The sequence below is a fragment of the Sturnus vulgaris genome, unplaced genomic scaffold (assembly GCF_052056855.1).
Source record: "Sturnus vulgaris isolate bStuVul1 unplaced genomic scaffold, bStuVul1.hap1 Scaffold_194, whole genome shotgun sequence".
NCBI lineage: Eukaryota > Metazoa > Chordata > Aves > Passeriformes > Sturnidae > Sturnus > Sturnus vulgaris.
The window spans coordinates 2,197,994-2,218,922 of NW_028276164.1; the positions used below are offsets into that span (position 1 = coordinate 2,197,994).

General features: G+C 52.1%; 1 protein-coding gene across 1 annotated transcript; it reads right to left on the reverse strand.

Moving 5' to 3' along the window:
• Window positions 1–7,444: 7,444 nt before the first annotated feature.
• Window positions 7,445–8,185, reverse strand: LOC148218183 (uncharacterized). Its single transcript, XM_088157920.1, has 2 exons — window positions 7,964–8,185; window positions 7,445–7,879 (listed from the first exon to the last, which is right to left on the reverse strand). Exons 1-2 carry the CDS (start codon window positions 8,183–8,185, stop codon window positions 7,445–7,447), a joined length of 657 nt encoding a protein of 218 aa, XP_088014046.1.
• Window positions 8,186–20,929: the final 12,744 nt, after the last annotated feature.

A 20,929-nucleotide genomic window follows, 5' to 3' on the forward strand; every position in this document is an offset into this window, starting at 1 on the left:
ACACGGATGTCTTGGCACTGAGTGTTGTCTCTGGGTGGTTCATTCTTTCCAGGCAACCGTGACACTGTGGAGGGTCTTCAACCTGACCTGGTGCCCACCTATAGTGTTGGAGTATTTTCCCCGTCTCTTTCTGTGTCTGCTCTTCCAAGTTTACATCAGCGCACTGGATACGCCAGAGGAGGTTGATACCTTCTGGAAGGGGTGCCAGGAGCAACTGGGCCTTGCCACCAACCCCCAAAGGTGCTCCATCCCAGTCCTCCCAGTCTCCCCATCCCTTCCAAGGCAGGAGCCAGGGCTGCCAGCATGACCTGGGCTTTGCTCTGCACACAGGTTTGCGGTGCAGACCCTGAAGGTCCTGCTCTGCCGAGTGCACTGTGAGCGTGTTGTGGTAGCCATGGAAGGCAAGGCTGGCTGGGACACGCTGCTCTGTACTGACACCCACCACTATGCAGTGGGACTCCTGGCCAGGTGAGACCCCCTTCTCCCTGCTGCCCCCGGCACTTGTGCCCAGGGTGCCCCACACAGTTCCCATGGGCAGGGGTGAGAGGGCTTTGTCACAAAGAGACGGACGAGCAGACTGGAAAAGGCTGGCAGAGGAGGATGCCCGGGAACAGCCGCCTCCCAAAGCGCCCACGGGGGGCTTGGGAAAAGACCAGAGCTCCGTGGGTCACTCCTGGGAGAGCTTTGCCCTCCCGGCTCAGGGGCAATGATGCCTTTTCCCCCCACCAGGGAGATGCGCTGTGTCTCCATGATCTGGTGTTGCAGCTTCATCTCCTGCCTCTTGGAGCTCCTCAGCCAAGACATTTCAGACTGGCAGCTGCCTGCCATGGCGTTCCTTGTGGAGGTGAGCCCCATGGGCACCACAACCTCTCTGAGTTGCCTCTCACCTCTCTGCCCTCTCACAGCCGTTATGCCTGGGACGGTGCCCGTGCCCTGTGCTGCTGCCTTGGCTCAGGCCTGTGCAGTTCTGAGCTCCTGCCAGCTGGGCAGCCCGGTCACTGCTTTGTGCCTTTCAGGTCCTGGACCTCCTGGACATCAGTGAATGGGGTGACAGCCTCCTGGAGATCATGGCAAGGCGCCTGCAGAGCACGTCCAGGGAGATGCGTCGCCTGGTGCTCAGAGGCCTCGTGCAGCTCAGCAAGGAGCCCTCGATGGTGAGAAGACAGCAGCGGCTGAAGCTGTGCTGGCAGCGTGGGGCTGGGGAAAGCAGCCCCTTGGGCTTGGCTGGGCTTTGGGAGCTGTGGCAGCTGCTCCCAGCTCTCCTGCGTTGCTGTTCAGCTGCCCGAGTGCTTCAGGACAGCCCTTCGGCCCCTGGGCTCCACGGCAGCAGCAGCAGCAGCGTGGGCTTGCCCTGCCTTGTCTTCCATGCAGAGCATTAGAATGTACAGCCTGACAGAAAGCCTTGTGGACCTGTTGCGGGATGCAGATGAAGACATCGTTGAGATGACCGTCGCGGTGCTCAGCTTTCTGCTCTCGCACAGACACCTCGCAATACCCAGCCCCATCGCCCTGCGGCTGGCTGGCGCGCTCTGGCCACTGCTGGACAACGTAAGGCTCTGTGCCCCCAGCCACGGCCACTGGGTGCTGTCCCCAAGTGTGGGGCCCCGTGGATTTTTGGGCCTGTGCACAGAGGGGTCTGGAGCAGCGGATGAGGAGGGCTTTTGCTTCCTTTCCAACAGGACAACCGCCATGTGCAGCTGCTCTCCATTCGCCTCTTCCAAGAGGTGATGAGGTTGGTAGCGGCCAAGGGTAAAAAGCCCCTCAAGATGCTTGTGAGCAAGAGCCTGCTGCCACTCTTCTTCAACTGCCACCATGAGAACATGCGTGTGGCAGAGGTGAGGACTCCTGGGCGCTGCTGTCCTCCTGGCAGGGGGCTCAGCTGTCTCCCTGCACCCGGGCACCTCATGGGCTCCAGCCTCCTCCTGGCCTTGGCACAGGGAGGCAGGTCCTGCGCCCTGGGCTGCGGTGCCATCTCTGGGTCTCTGCTGCTCTGCAGGCCTCTTGTGAAACGCTGCTTTCAGCACTAAGCTTCCTGAAGAGGAGAGATCTTGAGCACCTGCTGATGGCGGATCAGATGTGGAGGTTTGGCGAGTGCTTGGTAAGAACGCTGCTCCCTTCCCTGGGCTGCCCACGCGGGCTCTTCTGCAGGCTCCTCTGGCCCCAGGGCCGGAGCTGATGGAGCCCCGAGCTCCATCAAGCCCGCGCCTTGCCGGGCCCTCTGCCCCGCTCAGGGCTGTGCGGGCAGGGCAGGCCAGGGCCAAGGGACAGAGCCCGCGCCAACCCTTCCCTCCGTGCCCTGCCGCTCTCTCCAGCTGGCACAGGACAGGAGCCGAGCGGCCGAGCTGCTGCGCCAGGCGCTGCCGTACCTGCGGAGCCCACAGGAGCCCCTGCGAGAGGCGGCCCTCAGGTTTCTTGGTGAGCCACAAGCCCGGCTCCCTCCCCGCCCCGCCGCAGCTCGGCCCCAGCCCCGCCTGCTGCCCCGGCAGCGCCATCCGGGCCGGGGCTCTGGAGCCCCGCCTGCCCTCGGCGCCGCTGCCGCCCTCTCGCAGCCGTGTCCTTGGGCGTCAGGATGCGGCGAGGGCCGGGCCTGAGCCCTGCAGGGGAAGGCGCTGCTGTGGCCGCAGGGCTGGCAGCGCCGCTGCGGGGCAGCTGTGCGGCTGGGGCCGTGACAGGCTCTGTGTTGGCAGGGATGGCCGGGCGGTTCCTGAGAGAGCAGCAGCGAGAGTTGCAGCTCATGTGCAGGGGTGAGTGAGGCCAGCGGGCTGTCAGCGGGGGCTGGCGCTGGCAGCTGCGTTCCCTGCCCCGGCTGGGAGGGCTCTGCTCCCTGCGCGCACGAGGGGCGGCGTGGGCAGAGCACAGAGACCTTCCAGGGGCCTGCGGGAGGGACATTCGTGGCCAGCGCCTTCCAGCTGATCCTTGCTGTCTCCTGCTTCCTCCAGGCTATGGCAAGAGCTGCCGTGTGGGAGGGATGGGGCTGGAGGGTCTCCCCAGGTCCCTGCAGATGCAGGCTCTGACTGTGGCTCTGTTCCTCTCTCTTCCAGCCCTTCAGGACATGACAGATGACACCAGCCCTGCCATCTCATGCCTGGCTCTTCAGACTCTGTACATCAACAGAGTTGTACAGAGCCTTCCCTCCTCCCGACTCCAGCAGATGCGAGATGGATTCCGCCGGCTCTGGAAGTCACGGCCTTCCCTGTGTCGCAGGGGCTGGTTGTCCTGTGTGAGCACTGTGGAGAACTGATCCGGGAGGCTGCGTCTGCTGGGGCCACCTGAGCCTGCAGGGAACACCTCTGCTCTGCAAGCACTTTGTTTCACCCCACTGTAGGATTAGTAAATTGCTGTTGTCATACACAGAGGTCCAGGAGCTTTCTTTTGGTTCCCAGAGTCTTCAGGCCAGTGGGGAAGAGGGCAAAAAGGGTGCTTGTGCTCGCTAAGTTGGCCAAGCGTGCGGTGTGGAAGGGAAAGTGGCCAAAAGGCCCTTGGCCTTTGGTGGTTCTGTGGAAGCCTTAAGGCTTCTGACAGAGCAGGCGGGCAGAGGCCGGAGCTGCGGCGGGGATCCCTGAGAGACCGGTCCCTGGAGATGGCCAGCACCCCTCTGCCAGCCTGGAAGCGCCGTCTGTGTCCTGCCCGTGTGATGCTGGCTGGCTGGTACGCTCTGTCCCTTTCCTATTGCACGGTGACCATGGTGCACTGTGTCACAAAGAGCCCTAGGACACACCTCCACGTGCCCTGGGGACACCCACCCCCCCCCCCCAAAGTGGCCCAGCTTGCAAGGAAGACGTTCCCCCAAGGTTCGAGGAGAGCCCAACAGGAATTTTAGGAATGGCTCAAACAACAAGCAGATGCTCCTCTGCTCTGCCTGCTCAGGGCAGCAGAAGGAGCCCCCACGGTTGCCGATGCAGCTGCAGCAGGAAGGGCATCGGGGCCTTCCACAGCAGCTGCCAGGGCCTCTCTGGAACAAGACTCGGTGCTGGGTGGCCGTCACACACACAGGAGTGTGACACAGACACGGGACATATGGCCCAGGGCACGAATGCTGCTCTGAGTCCTGGGAGCAGTGAAATCAGCAGGTGTGGCAGAGTCCCTGCCAAAGGAGACCTGCCGCCCCCAAGGCCTGCCAATGCTGGTGCCTGCTCCTGCCACAGAGACCTGTGTCCCCTGGGGACATCTCTGCCTGAGGACAGCCAAAGCCCACGTGCATTGGTGTGTGTGCTCCTTTCTGCAGGCGGCTGTTGGCAGGAGCACCTGGTGGCAACACTTGGTCTCTGTCAGAAGCTGTTACTCCTTCCTGGAATGATTTTTGCATGGAAGTGATTATGTGCAGTGTCCACGCATCTCCCCAGCCCATCACTGCCTCACACACGAGGTGACCACCAAGCCACTCTCCGGCCATCTGACCCGCAGCTGAGCCCTTCCCAGAGTGCCCGCACCCGCAGGGAGCGCAGGGCTGGATTTGGCCGCCAGAGAGTTGGTGACCCTCGTGAGATCCTCGGTGCATTTAGTTCCTACAGGAGTGTGGGGACCACTGGGAAATGATCTGCATGCCTTGTTAATTGGATGTTCTTCCACCGCTAGCCTGGGGCAGGATCTCTCCCGGTGCTCCTCTCAACTCCCGGGCCTCTCCTCAGCCAATCAGAGAAGGCACCAAAATAATTGAGCCAATCAGAGCGCGCGGCGCTGATGACTCCTCAGGCAGTCCCAGAGCGCCCAGAGCTCCTCACCTGGACTCCACCCGCGCCCCGCCCCCAGCGCCCCCCGCCAGGAGAATTTGGGGAGGGGGGTATCGCGTTTTATCTTCTTTTTTGTTTTTCTAGAGTCGAGATTAAATGCTCTAGACATGGAATTTCGTGTTTGAACTCAGATATTTATTTATTCTTATCTATATTACAGTGAGTTCTACAGAACTTCTAGCTAACAGGGCAAAAATGGACACGTATCTCTCTCTCTACAAGGCCTTTTAAGGGCCAATCTGTCCAATTAAGAACAGACACCTAAATTCTTTTTACTTTTAACCCAACAACCAATCACCTCTGACCTGCAATGTGGAATATTCTATCCAATTACAAAAGTACCACCAAGACCCGTGAAGAAGGTGAAAAAGAAAGAAAACTCCACCCTAAAACCTCCATCTTGTTTTATATGTATTAATATAGTCTAAAACCAAGAAATTCTAAATTTTCCACCATGGGACATTACACACTTCTATTCAAACTACACACCAGTGATCCCAGTTCTATCACAATTCTGGAAAGCTTCTTCACAGCCTCAGGTCAAAAGCAGTGTTTTCCTGGAGGTCAATGCCTGTCAGCAGAGAAAGCCCAAACCCCTCAGTTTCCAGGGTTCCAGCAGGGGGGAGGTGTCAGACCCTGCCCAGTGCTGGCCATGGGGCGTGTGGCGGGGACCCGGAGCTCTTGGCTACTGTGGGCTTCTATGGGGCTGCTGGGGGGCTACCCCAGACCTGTGTCCTGCACACACAGCGCTGTTCCAGGAGATGGTTTAGTCCGAGTGTCACTTCATTCACGGCACCGACCGGCTGAGGTTCGTGGAGAGGAACATCTCCAAGCGGGAGCAGTTCCTGCACTTGGGCAGCGATGTGGGGCTGCACGTGGGGACACCTCCTTTGGGGACAAGGCTGCCAGGCACTGGAACAGCGACCCGCAATGGATGGAGTACAGACGGGCTGCGGCGGACAGGCACTGCCGGCACAACTACGAGTTGTCCAGCCCGTTCCTCGTGGAGTGCAGAGGTGAGCGTGGGGCAGAGCGTGTCCCCTCGGGCCCTGCCCTGGCAATGACCCTGGAGCCCCTCAAAACCTCCCTGGGAATCACCCGAGACACGTCAGCCCTTCTTGTGCCCATCCCCGGGGCTTCCTGCCCCCTCATCCCAAGTGACTCCAGTGGCTCTCCCAATTCCTCTCAGTCCACAGCCATTCCATTCCCAGTCCACTCCCAGTCCTTCTAACTCCACTCCCAAACCTCCATCCTCTCTCCCAGTGCCCTCCCAGTGCCCTTCGAAATCTCTCCCTTCTCCCCCAATGACCCCCCAGTTCCTCCCAGTCCTTTCCAAGTCCTTTTCATTCCAATCCCAAACCTCCACTCTCTCTCCCATTGCCCCAGTCCAATCCACTCTCTCCCAGTGTTCCCCCACTCTCTCCAATTTCATTCCCAGTCCCTCTCCACACCAGCCCTCTCGTGTTGGGGACCTGGTCCTGGTGGGCACCACATGCCCTGAGAGCTCCTGCTGGCCCTGGAACCACCTCACCTGGATCTCAGCAGGGTAGAAATCCATGGAGCAGAGCAGGCAGCTGGGGCCGGGCTGGGAGCTCGAGGGCCACAGTGAGATGGACACACTGGGGGGCACTGGGACAGAGTAGGGACACACTGGGATCAGCTGGGGGGAACAGGGTGGGGTTTGAGTGAACCTGGAGGGGATAGAGAAAGATCTGGATCTGGAAAGCAACGGTTGGAATAAGGTTGGCTGTGATGGGAAGAGACTGGGAGGAGTCCTGGTGAGTCCTGGTGAGACTAGGTAGGGACTGGGAGAAGGTTTGGGGGTCCTGGGCTGGTGGGGGGCAACTGAGAGGGGGTTATGGGATCCTGAGAGGGACAGGAGGAGCGTTGGTGGGTCCTGGGGAGGACGGGAAGAGATTGGGAGGAGGATTCAAGGAGTCCTGGGTGGGCTAGAGGTGACTGGGAGAGTGATTGGAGTAGCTTGGGGTGTCTGTGAGAGATTTTGGGAGGTCTTGACTCCTGTGGACGCCCAGAGATACTGCCGGACACCGCCCGCAGCAAGGTGCTGATGGGGATCGGGGGCTCCGTGTTGGGTTTCGTCTTCCTGGAGCTGGGGCTCGGCTTCTACCTGTGCAAGAAGGTGGGGGGGGGGGGGGGGGGGGTCCCGGGGTGCATATCCCCCCTCCCCAATAAAGCTTCCCAGTTAGACCCAGTTTCGTTTATTGTGGGGCGGGACTGGGGAGGGACTTGGGGGGACCCCGGGGGGGGATCGTGACTGGGTGCGAGGGTGGGGTCCAGGTGGGGAACACTGGGTGCTGCGGGTCTGCCCGGCAACCGGTGAGTCATCACAGCTGCTCTCTCTGATTGGCTGAATCTTCTTCATCGCATTCTCTGATTGGCTGAGAACAGGCCCGGGCGTTGAGAGAAGGAACAGGAGAGATCCCGGCCCGAGCACCGGCACGGGAACAACAGAGCCAGCCTGGGCACAGCGAGGGAATTTATTACCAACCAAATCACAGCAGCACAAGGAGAAGGGAGAGAAATTTCTTCAACGCCTTCCCCCCACCCCACGGAGATCACCAGGACCACGGATCACCAGGGCTCTGCCCAACGGGGGTCACTGGGGATCATCCAACACCGATCCTCCCATGGGGGATGGAGCTGGAGCAGAGCACGAGGCTCTTCCCACACTCGGGACACTCACAGGGCTTCCCTTAGTGGTGACTCCGTTGGTGTCGGGTCAAGGTACAGCTCTGTGAGAAGCTCTTCCCACACTCAGGACACTCGTAGGGCCTCTCCCCAGTGTGGATGCGCCGGTGGACAGTGAGGTTGCCATTCTGCTTGAAGCCCTTCCCGCAGTCGGGGCAGCGGAATGGCCTTTCTTCTGCGTGTATCTTCTCATGCAGGAGGAGACTGGATCTGGTCTGAAACCTCTTCCCACACTCAGGACACTCATACGGCCTCTCCCCAGTGTGGATGCGCTGGTGGTCCTTCAGGGAGGAGCTCCACCGAAAGCTCTTCCCACATTCCCCACACTCATAGGGCCGTTCCCCAGTGTGGATCACCCGATGCCGGATCAGGCCAGAGCTGTCGCTGAAACTCTTCCCACATATCCCACACTCATAGGGCTTTTCCCCAGTGTGGATTCTCTGGTGTTGGATCAGTTTGGAGCTATCTCTGAATCCCTTCCCGCATTCCCCACACTCGTAGGGCTTTTCCCCAGTGTGGATCACCTGGTGCCGGATCAGTTTGGAGCTGTAGCTGAAACCCTTCCCACATTCCAAGCACTTGTGGGGCTTCTCCCCTCCAGGAGGCTTCTCCACCAGCTCTGAGCTCTGCCTGGATCTCCGGCCGCCTTCCCGGCTCAGGGAGGGTCTTTCCTCCTCGCGGCTCCCTGGGCTGGGTTTGCAGCCCCTCCTCGTGAGGGATCTCTGGGACTTGTTCTCCTCCTCCATGCGCCCACGCCTTTGGAATGAAAAATCGTGGTTTGAGAGGAAAAAAAAGAGGAGAGTGCTTTAGGTTGGGGGTTCCTCCTTACCCAAGTTCATCTCTGAAAGGTATTGGGCATCTTGTATGTGTAAGAACCTCCAGAACATCCAGCTTCAACCCAAAACTCCTTTAAACACCAAAACCCAGTTAAATAATCCCCGAAACATCAAGGTTCTGCAAACATCCCCTCCAAAGATAAAGATTCAGTCCCTGTAAAAAACCAAAAAAGTAATTTTTAGCCAAATACAGATCAGCAACACCAAGATTCACCCCTGTGAAAATCGTGGATCACCTCCCCAGTCACCGGCTGCATGTGGGGAGACAACGCGCCGGGGGCTGGGGGAGGCTGCAGATAAAGGAAGGCCTGGAACCTTGTGGTGTTTACTGATTCTGCTCCTCCTCCTCCTGTGTCCCTACTCTTTCTCACATCCCTGTTCCTCCTACTATTCCTCTTCCTCCCGCAGAATCCCACCTTCTCCTCCCACGTATATCTTTTGACCATTTGGTTCTTCAAGCCTGCTTCTCCTTCCCTTCTCCTGCTGCCCCCAGGCCCAGCACCCACTGCCGGCTCCCTCTTCCCCCCAAACCCACAGCATCCCAGCGCAGGGGCAGCCATGGAGCTGGGGCAGCTCGGGCTGGGGCAGCGCTGGGCTCTCGGCCGCTCCCGCCCGCACTCGCTCCCCACTGCAGCCGCTGCCGCCACCACAGCGCGGGGGGGCCCGGCCTTGGCGCTCCCCCCCTCCCACCTCCCCAAATTCCCCTGCCGGGGGGCGCTGGGGCCAGGAGACAGACGAGTGACAGATCAGGGGGGCTGGGAAGAGTCGGCAGCCAGAGAGCACTGAAAATCTCAGCAGGGACTACAGTGGCATCTTCGGGGACTAAACATGGTAGGGCACCCATGGAAGGTAGGAAGGGAAAGCCAGGAAGGGATCCCAGCAAAAGGGATGATGATCCCAAAATATCTCTGAAGCGTCCCTTCGGAATATGTTGAGGGAGTTTGCACATTCTCCCAGAGGTAATCAAAGACATGGACACCTGGGAGGCAATAAGGAAAGTCGAGAAGGGATGGAAGGTGTCGCTGTGCTGGGAAGGGATTGGGTGAAGGAGACCGTGCAGGAATATGGTTCAGGCAAGATGCAGCAGGAGCAATCTACGTGGGAAGAAAAAAGGTGATGGAAAAGAGGAGGAAGAGAAAAATTCTGAGGATGGGGATGTTTTTCAGCAGGCTCTTATCCTCAAAAGTTGCCAGCTGCTGCAGATCCTTTGTATCCCCGGTTGCCAGGACAGGCACACAAGGAGGTCAGGATTGCAGGGGGTTTCTCTGTGCTGGGCAGCGGCAGGAGCGGGCGCAGAGGGGCGGCACCGGGAGCACGGGCTGGGGGCCTGTGGGGAGCTGCGGGGCCGGGCCGGGGCTGTGGGGCAGCCGGGGCTCAGCGCCGGGCGCTGCCTGAGCCCAGCACCCCCCGGCAATTGCAGGCCCGGCAGTGGCCCCCGGCCCCCAGGAGGCTGCGGGACGCCCCGGCCGCTGCCCGGCCCCGTGGAGCTGCCGGCCCTGCCCGCCGGGGGGGCCGCGTTTGGACACTGCGGCAGGACAGGCACCGGCTCTGGGATACGGGCTGGCCACGGCAGCCACAGCACAAGGAGCAGCACGAAGGAACAGCTGGGAAATGGGGATTGGACGTGCAAGCATCCAGATTAGCTTTTAAGCATTTTCCTTGGGTCACTGCAGAAAGGAATGATTTAGCAGAAAGCTCAGCAGCTGTCAGAGGATGAGCACCCCCAGGCACTGAGGGGGCTGCAGGAGGGGCAGAAGAAGCCCCTGGAGCACTTGGTCACAAAGGCACAGCAAGGGAATGCAAGAAGGGATGAGGAAAAGGCCAAGGGGAAGGCAAAGGCCGTGGCAGAATTCCTACAGCTCCTGTGCCCATGGGGTCACTGTTTTTCCAGGGAAAATGGAAAAGACATGGACGGTCCTTCTGCAGGGATGCACGGAAGCACCAGCCTTATTGGGGCAAGCCTTGCAGAAAATATCACAAGAATTTACCCCACCCCCAGGGATTGGGTTAATGCAGGATGTGGATGACTTGCTGCAATCAGGAAGACAAGAAGTGGTAGAAGAAGCCTGTGTGAAATGGCTGAATATTCAGGCTAAAAAGCATCTTTGAGTATTTGAAAAGAAGTGCAAATGCTGGAGAAAAGGGTTAAATATTTGGGACATATTTTGACTGAAATTTTGTAGTGTATTGACCCACAGAAGTACCATACAATTTCAGAACTAACATTATCCAGCACTAAAATGGAGCTGGGATAATTCTGAGGATTAGCAGGCAATTGCAGCACCTGCACTGAGGATTCTCTGTTCCAGCCGGAATGTTGTACGACTTTTTAAACCCAGACAGCCTTAATATTATGGTATGGACATAAGAAAAAGAACAGAACTAGAGAAAATGAAAAAAACCAAAGTGATTGAACCCCTGCCATGGCTCTACCAGAGTCAGGAAAGAAATTGGAATGGGATGTGGATGTTAAACAGGGCCATGCCAAAGGAATTTGGACTTCCCGGCTGCAGGAGCAGCATGGGAGGGCACCACTGACCCTGCACTGAAGGCAACGCAGCAGCAGCCAGGGCTCCACATCGGGCCAAGCCCCTGGGCCTGCCCACAGATCCTCTGCTGAAATCCTCTGCCTGGGCACCCTCCTTTGGCATCTCCACACACTGGGGCCAATCCTTGCTGCCACTGCTGGAGCTTCGCTGCTTTCTGTGCCTGCACTGCCACAGCTGCTGGGGAAGACAACGGCACAATTCCACTCTGCCCCTCAGTTACACTCACACACTGGGCTGCCCGGGATTCCATTGCTGGAAAATATACCGAGTGTAATTTTAAAAATCTATTTTTCTACTGAGGCTTCATGTGCCTTTGCTTTGGGGAAACGAATTTTAAGGATATTTCTAAGGAATTTTCCTCCAGTCAACAGAGATGAGTTTAACATCTCAATAGACTGGGAATAGCCCAAAAGATACTCACAAAGATAACGACCATTAAGGCCATCAGCAAACATCAAGGAACACCCACCCCAGACACTGCCCCTGGCATAGTTGGAGATGCCTGGTCTGCAAAAGGCTGAGAAGGAAATCCAGGAGTGCGGACCTAATTAATATAGAGGGGAAGAAATCCGGGTCCGATAGGAAATTAAATACTTAGAACTACACAACTTGGAAGCAATGAACATAAAACCAATGGATTTCTATAGGTTTTGGACTGTAAACAGTTAAGGGAAAATCGAGTAAAACTCACATATCATGGAATGATTTTCTCTGCACACCCGGGCTATGTATGGCTGAAATTATTTCTGTTGCACATCCTGGCTGGAATCAAGTAATGCCTTGATTCTCTAACAGTAGAAATGGTGTTGAAGAGTTTTGGGTCCTCCCACAGTTTTGGTGACAAGATTACACCATTAGAATGGTTTTTTTTTAATAATCCTACTTTTATATTTTCAGTTAAGATTGGGCCAAGGGTGTGAGAATCACATTTTAGTGTTAGGGTAATAAGCAGAAAAAATCTTTATTCCTTTGGGGATTTTTTTTGTGTATGTTTATGAGTGGCTGTTAGTGATGACAAAATTTTGGTATGGAATTTGTAATGTTCACTGTTCACCTTTAGGCTGCATTTGGCAAAACCAAAAGCCCTGTAATATTTAATAGAATATTGTTTTAAAAAGAAAAAAAGAAAAGCAGCGGGAGGGGGGAGGGGAGAGAGGAAGGAGAGAATATGTGAGTCACCTGATGGGCTGTGATGAAAAGAAGATTCATTCCAGGCAGAGCCAGGAGAGGAACTTTAGAAATGCAAATTAACTCTGCTGAGACAAAGCGCAGACAATTTACCAAATTCTTCATGCCTGGGGGAGGAATTGGGCTGATTCCCTCTGTCTCTCACCCCAAGCTCTGCCTGCTTGCACAGATGGAATTTTCACAACTAAAGGCAGAGCCCATAGTGAGGATATCTGACTGCAACAGAAATTGGTTAAGCTGCAAAGGGAAACAGCAAACGCAGAATGTTGGGAAAACTTCATGAAAAAAAGCAGGTGGGAAATCATCCCTCTCCTCACTGCAACCTGTGCTGCCGCTGTCCAGGTTATATCGGGTGTATTGGGGCACTGGGGTGTTTTTGGTGCCACAAGTTCAAGCAAATGAGTTGGAAATCCAGGTATGTGGGGATTTAATTAATGTGCTCAATTGATGCAGCCCTGGCTGCAGGGAGCACACCAAATATGGGGAAAAGATGAACAGACACCAGAACAAATCCTACAACACCATGGACCAGCCCCTGGGAGCCCTAACGAATTCATATCAGGAGACAGAGAAGTCATTTATCATTTCAATAGCATAATTAGATTACACAATGGCCTCAAATAACACCCAACCAGACAGCTCCAGCTCCTGATCTTCTTACAGACCAATCTATTCAGATGAGGAATGCAACGTTTCCCCATGGGATGGAATCAGATTATCCACTAACAGAAAGAGGAGGAATTTGTGGAAAATTAAATGACTCAAACTGCTGTTCGAAAACAGATCACAAAGGAAAAGTGGTGAAACACAAAACAAAGAAAGTGAGAAAGTAGCTCATATTCCGGTCCAAATGGGCAAAGGATGGGAAGGGGACACGTTTCTGTGGTTCCCTGGCAGATCATGGCTTAAACGAATGTTGTTTGTCCTTGTATGAGCTACAGCAACTCTCATCTTTTTACCATGGGCCGTGGGGGGACACAGGCATGGACGGAGATGTGGGGGACAGTGACAGGAATGGAAACAGGAAGGGGTGCCCAGCACCCAGGGGACTGGTTTTGAAATGCAGGAATAGCTATGTGTTCCTAAATGTGATTGTAATTTACTGGGAAGGTTTTTGATGTCTTAATTTGGAATGCCAATTAATATTGGAAAAGGTGATAGAGGCTAATTCTGTTCCACCTTTGTGTCAAATGTCTGGCAAGGCCAATGCTGAAGTGAGCCCAGAAGTGTGGGCAGCTCCAGAAAAATAGAGAAAATTAGATATGGAGCCTCTCCAAAGCTCTTTGAAGCAAATTGTACAAGTGGTGTCTAAAAGCAATACCCTATTCCAAGGGAGGGAAGGAAGGGCTTACAGCCTCTTATTGAGTCCCTGCTAAAGGCAGGGCTTTTGAAGCCAAGGATCTCTCCCTATAATGTTCCTATCCTGCCAGTCAAAAAATCAGAGTGAATCAACAGAATGGTGCAGGACATAAAAATAATAAATGGGATTATTAAACCCAGGCACCCCACAGTCTCAGATCCTTACACCATCTTCAACCAGGTGCCCTCCTCACACTGACACCATTCAGTCCTTGATGGCAAAGATGCTTTCTGGGGATGCCCACTCACACAGGATGGTAAACTGGATTTTGCCTTTGAGTGGGAACAAGAGGTAGAAAAGAAAATGGGAAAGACATGGACGGTCCTTCTGCAGGGATGCACAGAAGCACCAGCCTGATTGGGGCAAGCCTTGCAGAAAATATCACAAGAATTTACCCCACCCCAGGGATTGGGTTAATGCAGGATGTGGATGACTTGCTGCAATCAGGAGGACAAGAAGTGGTAGAAGAAGCCTCTGTGAAATGGCTGAATGTTCAGGCTAAAAAGCATCTTTGAGTATTTGAAATAAAAGAGGAAATCGTGGAGAAAAGGGTTAAATATTTGGGACATATTTTGACTGAGGCTTTGTGTTGTTTTGACCCAGAGAGGGACCAGGGAATCTCAGAAGTAATCCAGGACTAAAACGCAGGTGAAAGAATTCTGAGAATTAATTGGAAATTGCAGGACCTGGATTGAAGATTCTCTGCTCTAGCCACAACATTGTATGACTTTTTAAACCCAAATATCCTCAGTATTGTGGTATGGACAGGAGAAAAGGAAAAAAACCTGAGAAAATGAAAAATAACAAAGTGATTGGACCACCAGCTATGTCTCCTCCAGTCTGAGAAAAAGAAATTTGAATTCTATGTGTGTTATAAGTGTACATTGTATTATTGAGTTTTTGCAAATATTAAGAGAATGCTATATGTTGGAAAACTTTGCTGTACGAATATAGTTTCTTTTATTTCTGCAATTGACAAAACTTATAAATAGTTGTGTGATAAATATATTTTTCTTAGAGTATAAAGTAAAAACCTTTTGTTCATGTCACAAACTTGGGAGAATGGTAAAAAAGATAATCAGGAAATTCTTCACATTCCCGGATTATGGGGCACCAAAACCCCAGGGAAGGCAAAAATAATGATTTACAGGTTGGGGAGAATGATTCAGAATAATGCATGAAGGTCTATGAATATGCAACATGTTGCTGCATTTAGGAAGTGTTTTCTGAGTCAGTGTGTGCCCTTGGCTGAAGGCCAAGCATCCGGCCATTATAACCTTTGGCCAGAGCCAGGGCAGATATTCAATTATCTCCCTTGGAAGTGATCTTTGCAATTCCTTACCCTGGGAATTCTCCACCTAGTGCGGGCTGGAGATAAGGGATGGATATTTCAAGCAGTCTGTGGCCAGAATCCTGTCTCTTGTGAAATCTCTGCCACAGGAAGCTGGGCTGGCACAGAGCCTGCCTTGGCACTTTGCTGTTCACAGCATCCACCCAGGACTCTGCCTCTCAATTACACTCACACACTGGGCTGCCTGCGATTCCACTGTTGGAAAGTATACCAAATTTTAAAAGGTTTTTTTACCTTCCATTTTACTAGTCAGGCTCGGTTTGCCTTTCTCTCAGGAAAGAAATTTTAAAAGGTTTTTTTTAAGAGATGTTGCACCACTCAAGAGAGATGAGTTTAACATCTCAACAGACTGGGAATAGCCCAAAAGATTCCCACAAAGATAACAACATTCAACAAAACATCAAGGAAACATCAGCAAACATCAAGGAACACCCACTCCAGACACTGCCCCGGCATAGATGGAGACACCTGGTCTGGAAAAGACTGAGAAGGAAATCCAGGAGTGGGACCTCATTAACATCACAGGAGGAGAAATCCAGGTCCAATATGAAACCAAAAACTAAAAACTACACAACCTGGAAGCAATAAACACTAAACCAATGGATTTCAATGGGTTCAGACTGTAAAATTTCAGGAATAATCTAGTAAAATTCACATCTCATGGAATGATTTTCTCTGCACACCCGGGCTATGTGTGGATGAAATTTTTTCTGTTGCACATCCTGACCAGAATCAAGTAATGCCTTAACTCTCTAACACTAAAGATATTGCTGGAGAGTTTTTTATTGTCCCTGCAGTTTCAGTGACAAGATTACACCATGAGAAAAATTTTTCACATTAATCCTACTTTTAGATTGTCAGGTTTGGGCCAGGTGTGTGACAAGCAATTTTTACTCCTAGGAGAAGAGGCAGAAAAGACTTGATTGCATTGGAATATTTTTCTATATATTTGTGGTGGCTCTTAATGATGGGAGAATTTTGGAATGGATCTTTAGAAGCTCACCTTTAAGTTGCATTTTGCAAACCTAGAAGAGTATTAATGGTGAGGCTTTAACGCATAAACTGTTAATAAAAAATCGTTAAAAAAAATAAAAACGAAAATAAAGCAGATTGTGAGGGTGGACGTGTGAATCACCTAAGGGCTGCTCTGGAAGAAAATCCTAGTTCCAGGCAGCCAGGAGAGGAGTTTTAGAAATGCAAATTAACATTGCTCTGGAAAAGTGTGGACAATGCCCAAGGGCCTTCTTGCCAGGGGGAGGAATTTCCCTGAGTCCATCTGCCCCTCACCCCCAGCTCTGCCTGCTTGCACAGATGGAATTTGCACAACTAAAGGCAGAGCCCATAGTGAGGATATCTGACTGCAACAGAAATTGGTTAAGCTGCAAAGGGAAACAGCAAACGGAGAATATTGAGCAAATTTCATGAAAAAAAAGTGTGTGTGCGGGAATCATCCCTCTCCCCAAAGCAATGAGGTGTTTTTGCTAGTCCAGAGAAATCACTTGAGAATCCAAACATTTTATCATTTCATAAGATAAAAGTGGTCAATTGATGCAGCCGCGGCAGGAGGGAGCACCCAAAAAAGGGAAAAAGATGAACGGCCACCAGAACAAATGCTACAACACCATGGACCAGCCCCTGGGATCCCTAACGAATTCATATCAGGACACAGAAAACCCATCCATAATTTGAGTGGCAAAATTAGGTTAACAAGTATCCTTGAAATAATAACCAAGCAGACAGCTCCAGCTCCTGACCTTCCTGCTGACCAAGCCGCTGAAATGAGGAACGAGACATTTCACCATGGGATGGGATCAGATTATCTACTTACAGAAGAAGGAGGAGTTTGTGGAAAATTAAATGACGCAAACGGCTGTTTGCAAACAGATGATAACCGAAAAGTGGTGAAACAGATAGCAAAGGAAATATGAAAATATCTCGTATTCCGGAGAAAGGATGGGAATGGGACAAATTTTCGTGGTTTTCTGGCAGACCACGGCTTAAACGAATGCTGCTCCTCTTCTAACGTGCTGCAGCAACTCTCAGCTTTTTACCATGCACGACACCTTGCGCCAAAGAGGACACAGGAAAAGAGATTGAGTCAATGGAAATTAAAAGTTTGTAAAGGCAATTCTTGAGAAAATGAGAAAATGAGGGATTGAAAGCAGTAAGATTAATATCGTAGTAGGAGTGCATATTAACGAGGACATGCAGTAGGTGGATCGGGAAGTCTGAACCTTCCAAGTATCTCAGCCACAGGGGAATGGGAGAGGGAGATGCAGACGGGAAAATGAGGATAAAAAGGAGGCGGCGCTTTAGAGACCGCATGGCAAATGCCGCATGGCCTCTCTCTTTGTTCATCAATAAAGTCACTTTTACAGGACTCCTCTGTCTCCTTTGGGCACACAAACCTCTGGCCACGGGAATTTTCCCGCACAGCCCCGGGCACAGGGCAGACACCTCTGTGCCACCCACAGCAACCGGGACGAGCCAGCGCTGCTCCGGCACCGGCTCCTGCCGAGGCCCCAGCGGGAAGGAGACCGCGGGCAGCCGCTCCCGCAGCGCCCTCAGCCCAGCGCCAACACGGGCCGGCACCGGCACAACCAACCCGCCAGAGCCCCCTGCCGCCCCCTCGGCCCGCAGCGAGCCCCGAGCCCCCGCACAACCGAGCGCGGCTCCCACCTGCGCTGGGGCCGCCTCCGAGCTCCGCCGCCGCCTGTGGCTGAGGAATTCGATGGGATGTGTTGCCTTAACCTTTCTGACCACTCCCAGCCCATCTATGCCAGCATTCAAGCCCTCAAAGAAAGTGTCAATAAACTTCGGGTAGATCATGGGTACGACTGGCTGAACTGGCTCTTAGGGCACTGGGGACTCACTGGCTGGGTCAGGAATTTAGTTAAAATAGGTTTGTATGTATTAGGCATCATATTATGCATTGTAGTAGTTATTCCTTGTATTTTACAGTGTGTTAAGAATTTAATTGACAAACCGCTTAAGAGTGTATTTTTAGTTAAAAGAAACGGGGGAGGTGTGGATATGGGTAATGCAAATGAGACTGAGAGTACTGCAGATTTAATCAGCAAATGCAGCCTGACAACGAGGATGCCTGGCAAGAGCAAACAGAGACCTGACTGCAAGAGGACTGGATCAAGTCTGGGTTATGGGAAATAAGATTTTACTAAGTCCAAATGTAAAGTTTGTCTATGTGAGAGTTTGTCTATGTAAGGTTTGTCTATGTGATTGCAGGAAAATATTACCAGCCTTCCTGTAAATGGTATATAAGCACATGTAGTGCTCAGTAAAAATTGGATTTTGATCACCATTCAGTGTCCCCGTCTCTCTCTCATCATCGATAGTTCAAGTACTCCCAGTGGGGTCCTGGAAAGAGAATGGTGGCACATCTACTGCCTGCTACCCCCCTCTAGGCAATATTCAACTGTTTAGTTCACAGACTCATCTTCCAGCACTCTTAGTGGGGTCAGCAGAGCCACTTCCCACTGGCGGGGGCAAAGAGCACCCTCTGTGCCTTTGTGGTGGGAGCAGACAGTGTTGTCTCAAAGGAAAGGTCAGAGAGAGACCAAGCTGGACCTCTGCCTCCTGCCCCTCACACCACAAGGGCAGGAGGGCACAAAACTGAGCCCCTTTTTATTTTGTTTTCTGTCCTGTCATTTCCAGGAGCTTGACCAGCTCGAAGGAGAGGATTCATAGGATTTCTTGAGGATCACTGCCAGTGCACAGCACACATGGCATCCCTCACCCCTTACATCATCCTGGGATGGAGGGGTAGGAACCAACAACAGCCCTACCCCACTGCTCCAGAAGCCAAAATCCCCATGCAAGCATTTAGTTATGGCCTTCTTAGAGAACCACATTCCCACCCAAATCTTCCCCTCTGCAGCAGCTCATTCCCACAGGAACTGGCAGAGCAGATGGGCTTTGGACATTGGCTGGCTTCCATTGCACTCCTTGCCCTGGAGCTGGCACGGCAGAAGGGCTCTGGTGAACCTTCTCCTCCTCCCATGTAGGCTCTAACTCAGCTGCCACAACTTCAAGTTCTCAGAGCACTTCTGGGCTCTGAGTAGCGGCCACGGGAGGAGGAGATGCAACTCCAAAGGCAGCAGTTCCCAGGCCCAGCTCCTGCCTTCCCAGTGGGGCTGTTCGGTGGTTCAGGAGAGGAAGGGAAGGGCAAGTGCAGGTGGCAGTAGCTCATTTCCGACTGAAAGAGGGAAAGGTAATTTATTCATATTGAAATCATGGCATTCAGGCTCTTATTTTAAGCTGAAAGGGAAGTAACACTTTCTTGTGTTTAATTTGGGTGAAGAACAACTGTTACATTTTGTGATAAATGTGATTCGTGCTAATTAAGTTGTAACTATATTAACAAAATTGTATTTAGATCAATAGAAGACAATTGTTACAGAGTGAGAAGGGGGAGATGGGTGAGACAGGATAAAAGACATCTCCCAGATGTTGGGAGTCGAAGAAGGAGGTTAGAAGAAAGTCAGATAAGAATAGTCGAAGGACGGAGGTCTGATAAGCGGCATCTAGAAATACAGCTTCAACCTTGAAGTTGTCAAAAATGGAATGATCACAAGCATGGGACTTAATTAAAGTCATGTTATGGAAAACATCTGCTCAGTCACACAGGGCGCCTGCGCTACCTGCAGGTCACACCTCGGTCACTGATGAAGATGATGAGCCTTCACCGGAAATAAGACCCTTAAAAGGATAAGAGACCCCCAACCCATTAGTAGAGCATGCCCCGTGCAGTATAGTTACGTAAATTTTAGGAATAGAAACTAGGAGGAGCTTTCTAGAAACTTCTGTAGCCTACAGTATATAAGTGGGATTGTTGGCCTGGATGCTTTGGTACGTGAGGAATGGGAGCCACTCCCCGTATCCCCGGTCGGAGGGGGGCCCCTCCCCGGTCGGTTTTGCTTATGCTTTATACGAACCTCAATTATACTAAATTACTTACTGCCAAATTTTGTATCTTCTTAAATATATGCACTTTGATTGTTTCATCTCCAATACTTTAATTGTCATCTCCAATACTTTGATTGTATTCATTTTGTTACTATTAAAAACTTACTATTAAATTTAATCTTGTTGCTTGATAAATTGGGAAAAATAGAAAATCATTCATAACAATTTGGTGCCGAAACCCGGGAACTCCAGTCCAAGTGAAGAGTGGCTAGTTTTGGGAAGGAGCTCCCCACCAATTGTTAAGGTGGTTCCAAGGCTAGACCAGGCTCTCTTGGAAAAGGAGTTCCAAATTAAAATAAAGCATAAGCAAAAGAAGCTCGCTACAAGGAGGCGCGCCAGAAGAAGAAGGCTCCCGTGGGAACGCCGGCAGAAAGGGAAAGGTGCCCGTAAAACGTCTTGTGCACAAGAACCCTGTGCGAAAATGGGCTGTGTGAGTACCATGGGGTTGGGTAAAGGGGGCGGCTGTGTGCTTGTGTGTGAGTGAGGAATGTCTGAAAGGGGAGAGCGAGTGAATACCCCGGGAGGGACTGGGAGGGAAAGTCCCAGCCCGAGAACTCACGAGAAAAGTCTTTGAGAAGGGAGCTGATGCTCGGAAGAAGTGATGTAAGAAGGGAGTGAATGAGTCAGGTTCAACTATCTGTTGGGAGGATAATAGATGGAAGTTTCAGTATGTGATTAAGAAAGGATTGTGGAGAATGGCCAGAAAGAGAGGTTGGGGAGAGAATAAAAGGAAAAGAAGGAATTAGGTAGGAAACAAGTGTTTGGCAAAAGAAGTGAGATAGTGTATATTAAGCGAAGGAGTTGAACCGCAGAACGAATGAGAGAGAGCAAGGGAAATGTTGCCGCCAGAGATGGGTCAGAGGAAAAGTAAAATCTCTGACCCAGGGGTTGTGAATTATGAGAATAGTTCACGAGAACCCGGTGTGCCTGGGAACCGAGAGGGGGTTTCCCAGAAGGGGAGCGAGATTCCTCAGGACAGCCCCCTGGGGATAGTGTTACAATACTAAAGTACAAGGGAATCCCAAAGAGAAAAAGTAAGCAGAAAATTATACAGTACTGTATGTTTGAGTGGACAAAAGAAAAGATTTGTGCAAATAATTTGTACTGGCCAGAGTTTAAATCATTTGAGGATTAGATTTGTCAGGTTTTAAATCTATATATGAGTTCAAAACAACGTTTTAATTAAGAAGAAAGTGAATATGCTGCTTTGTGGCTTCCAAAAA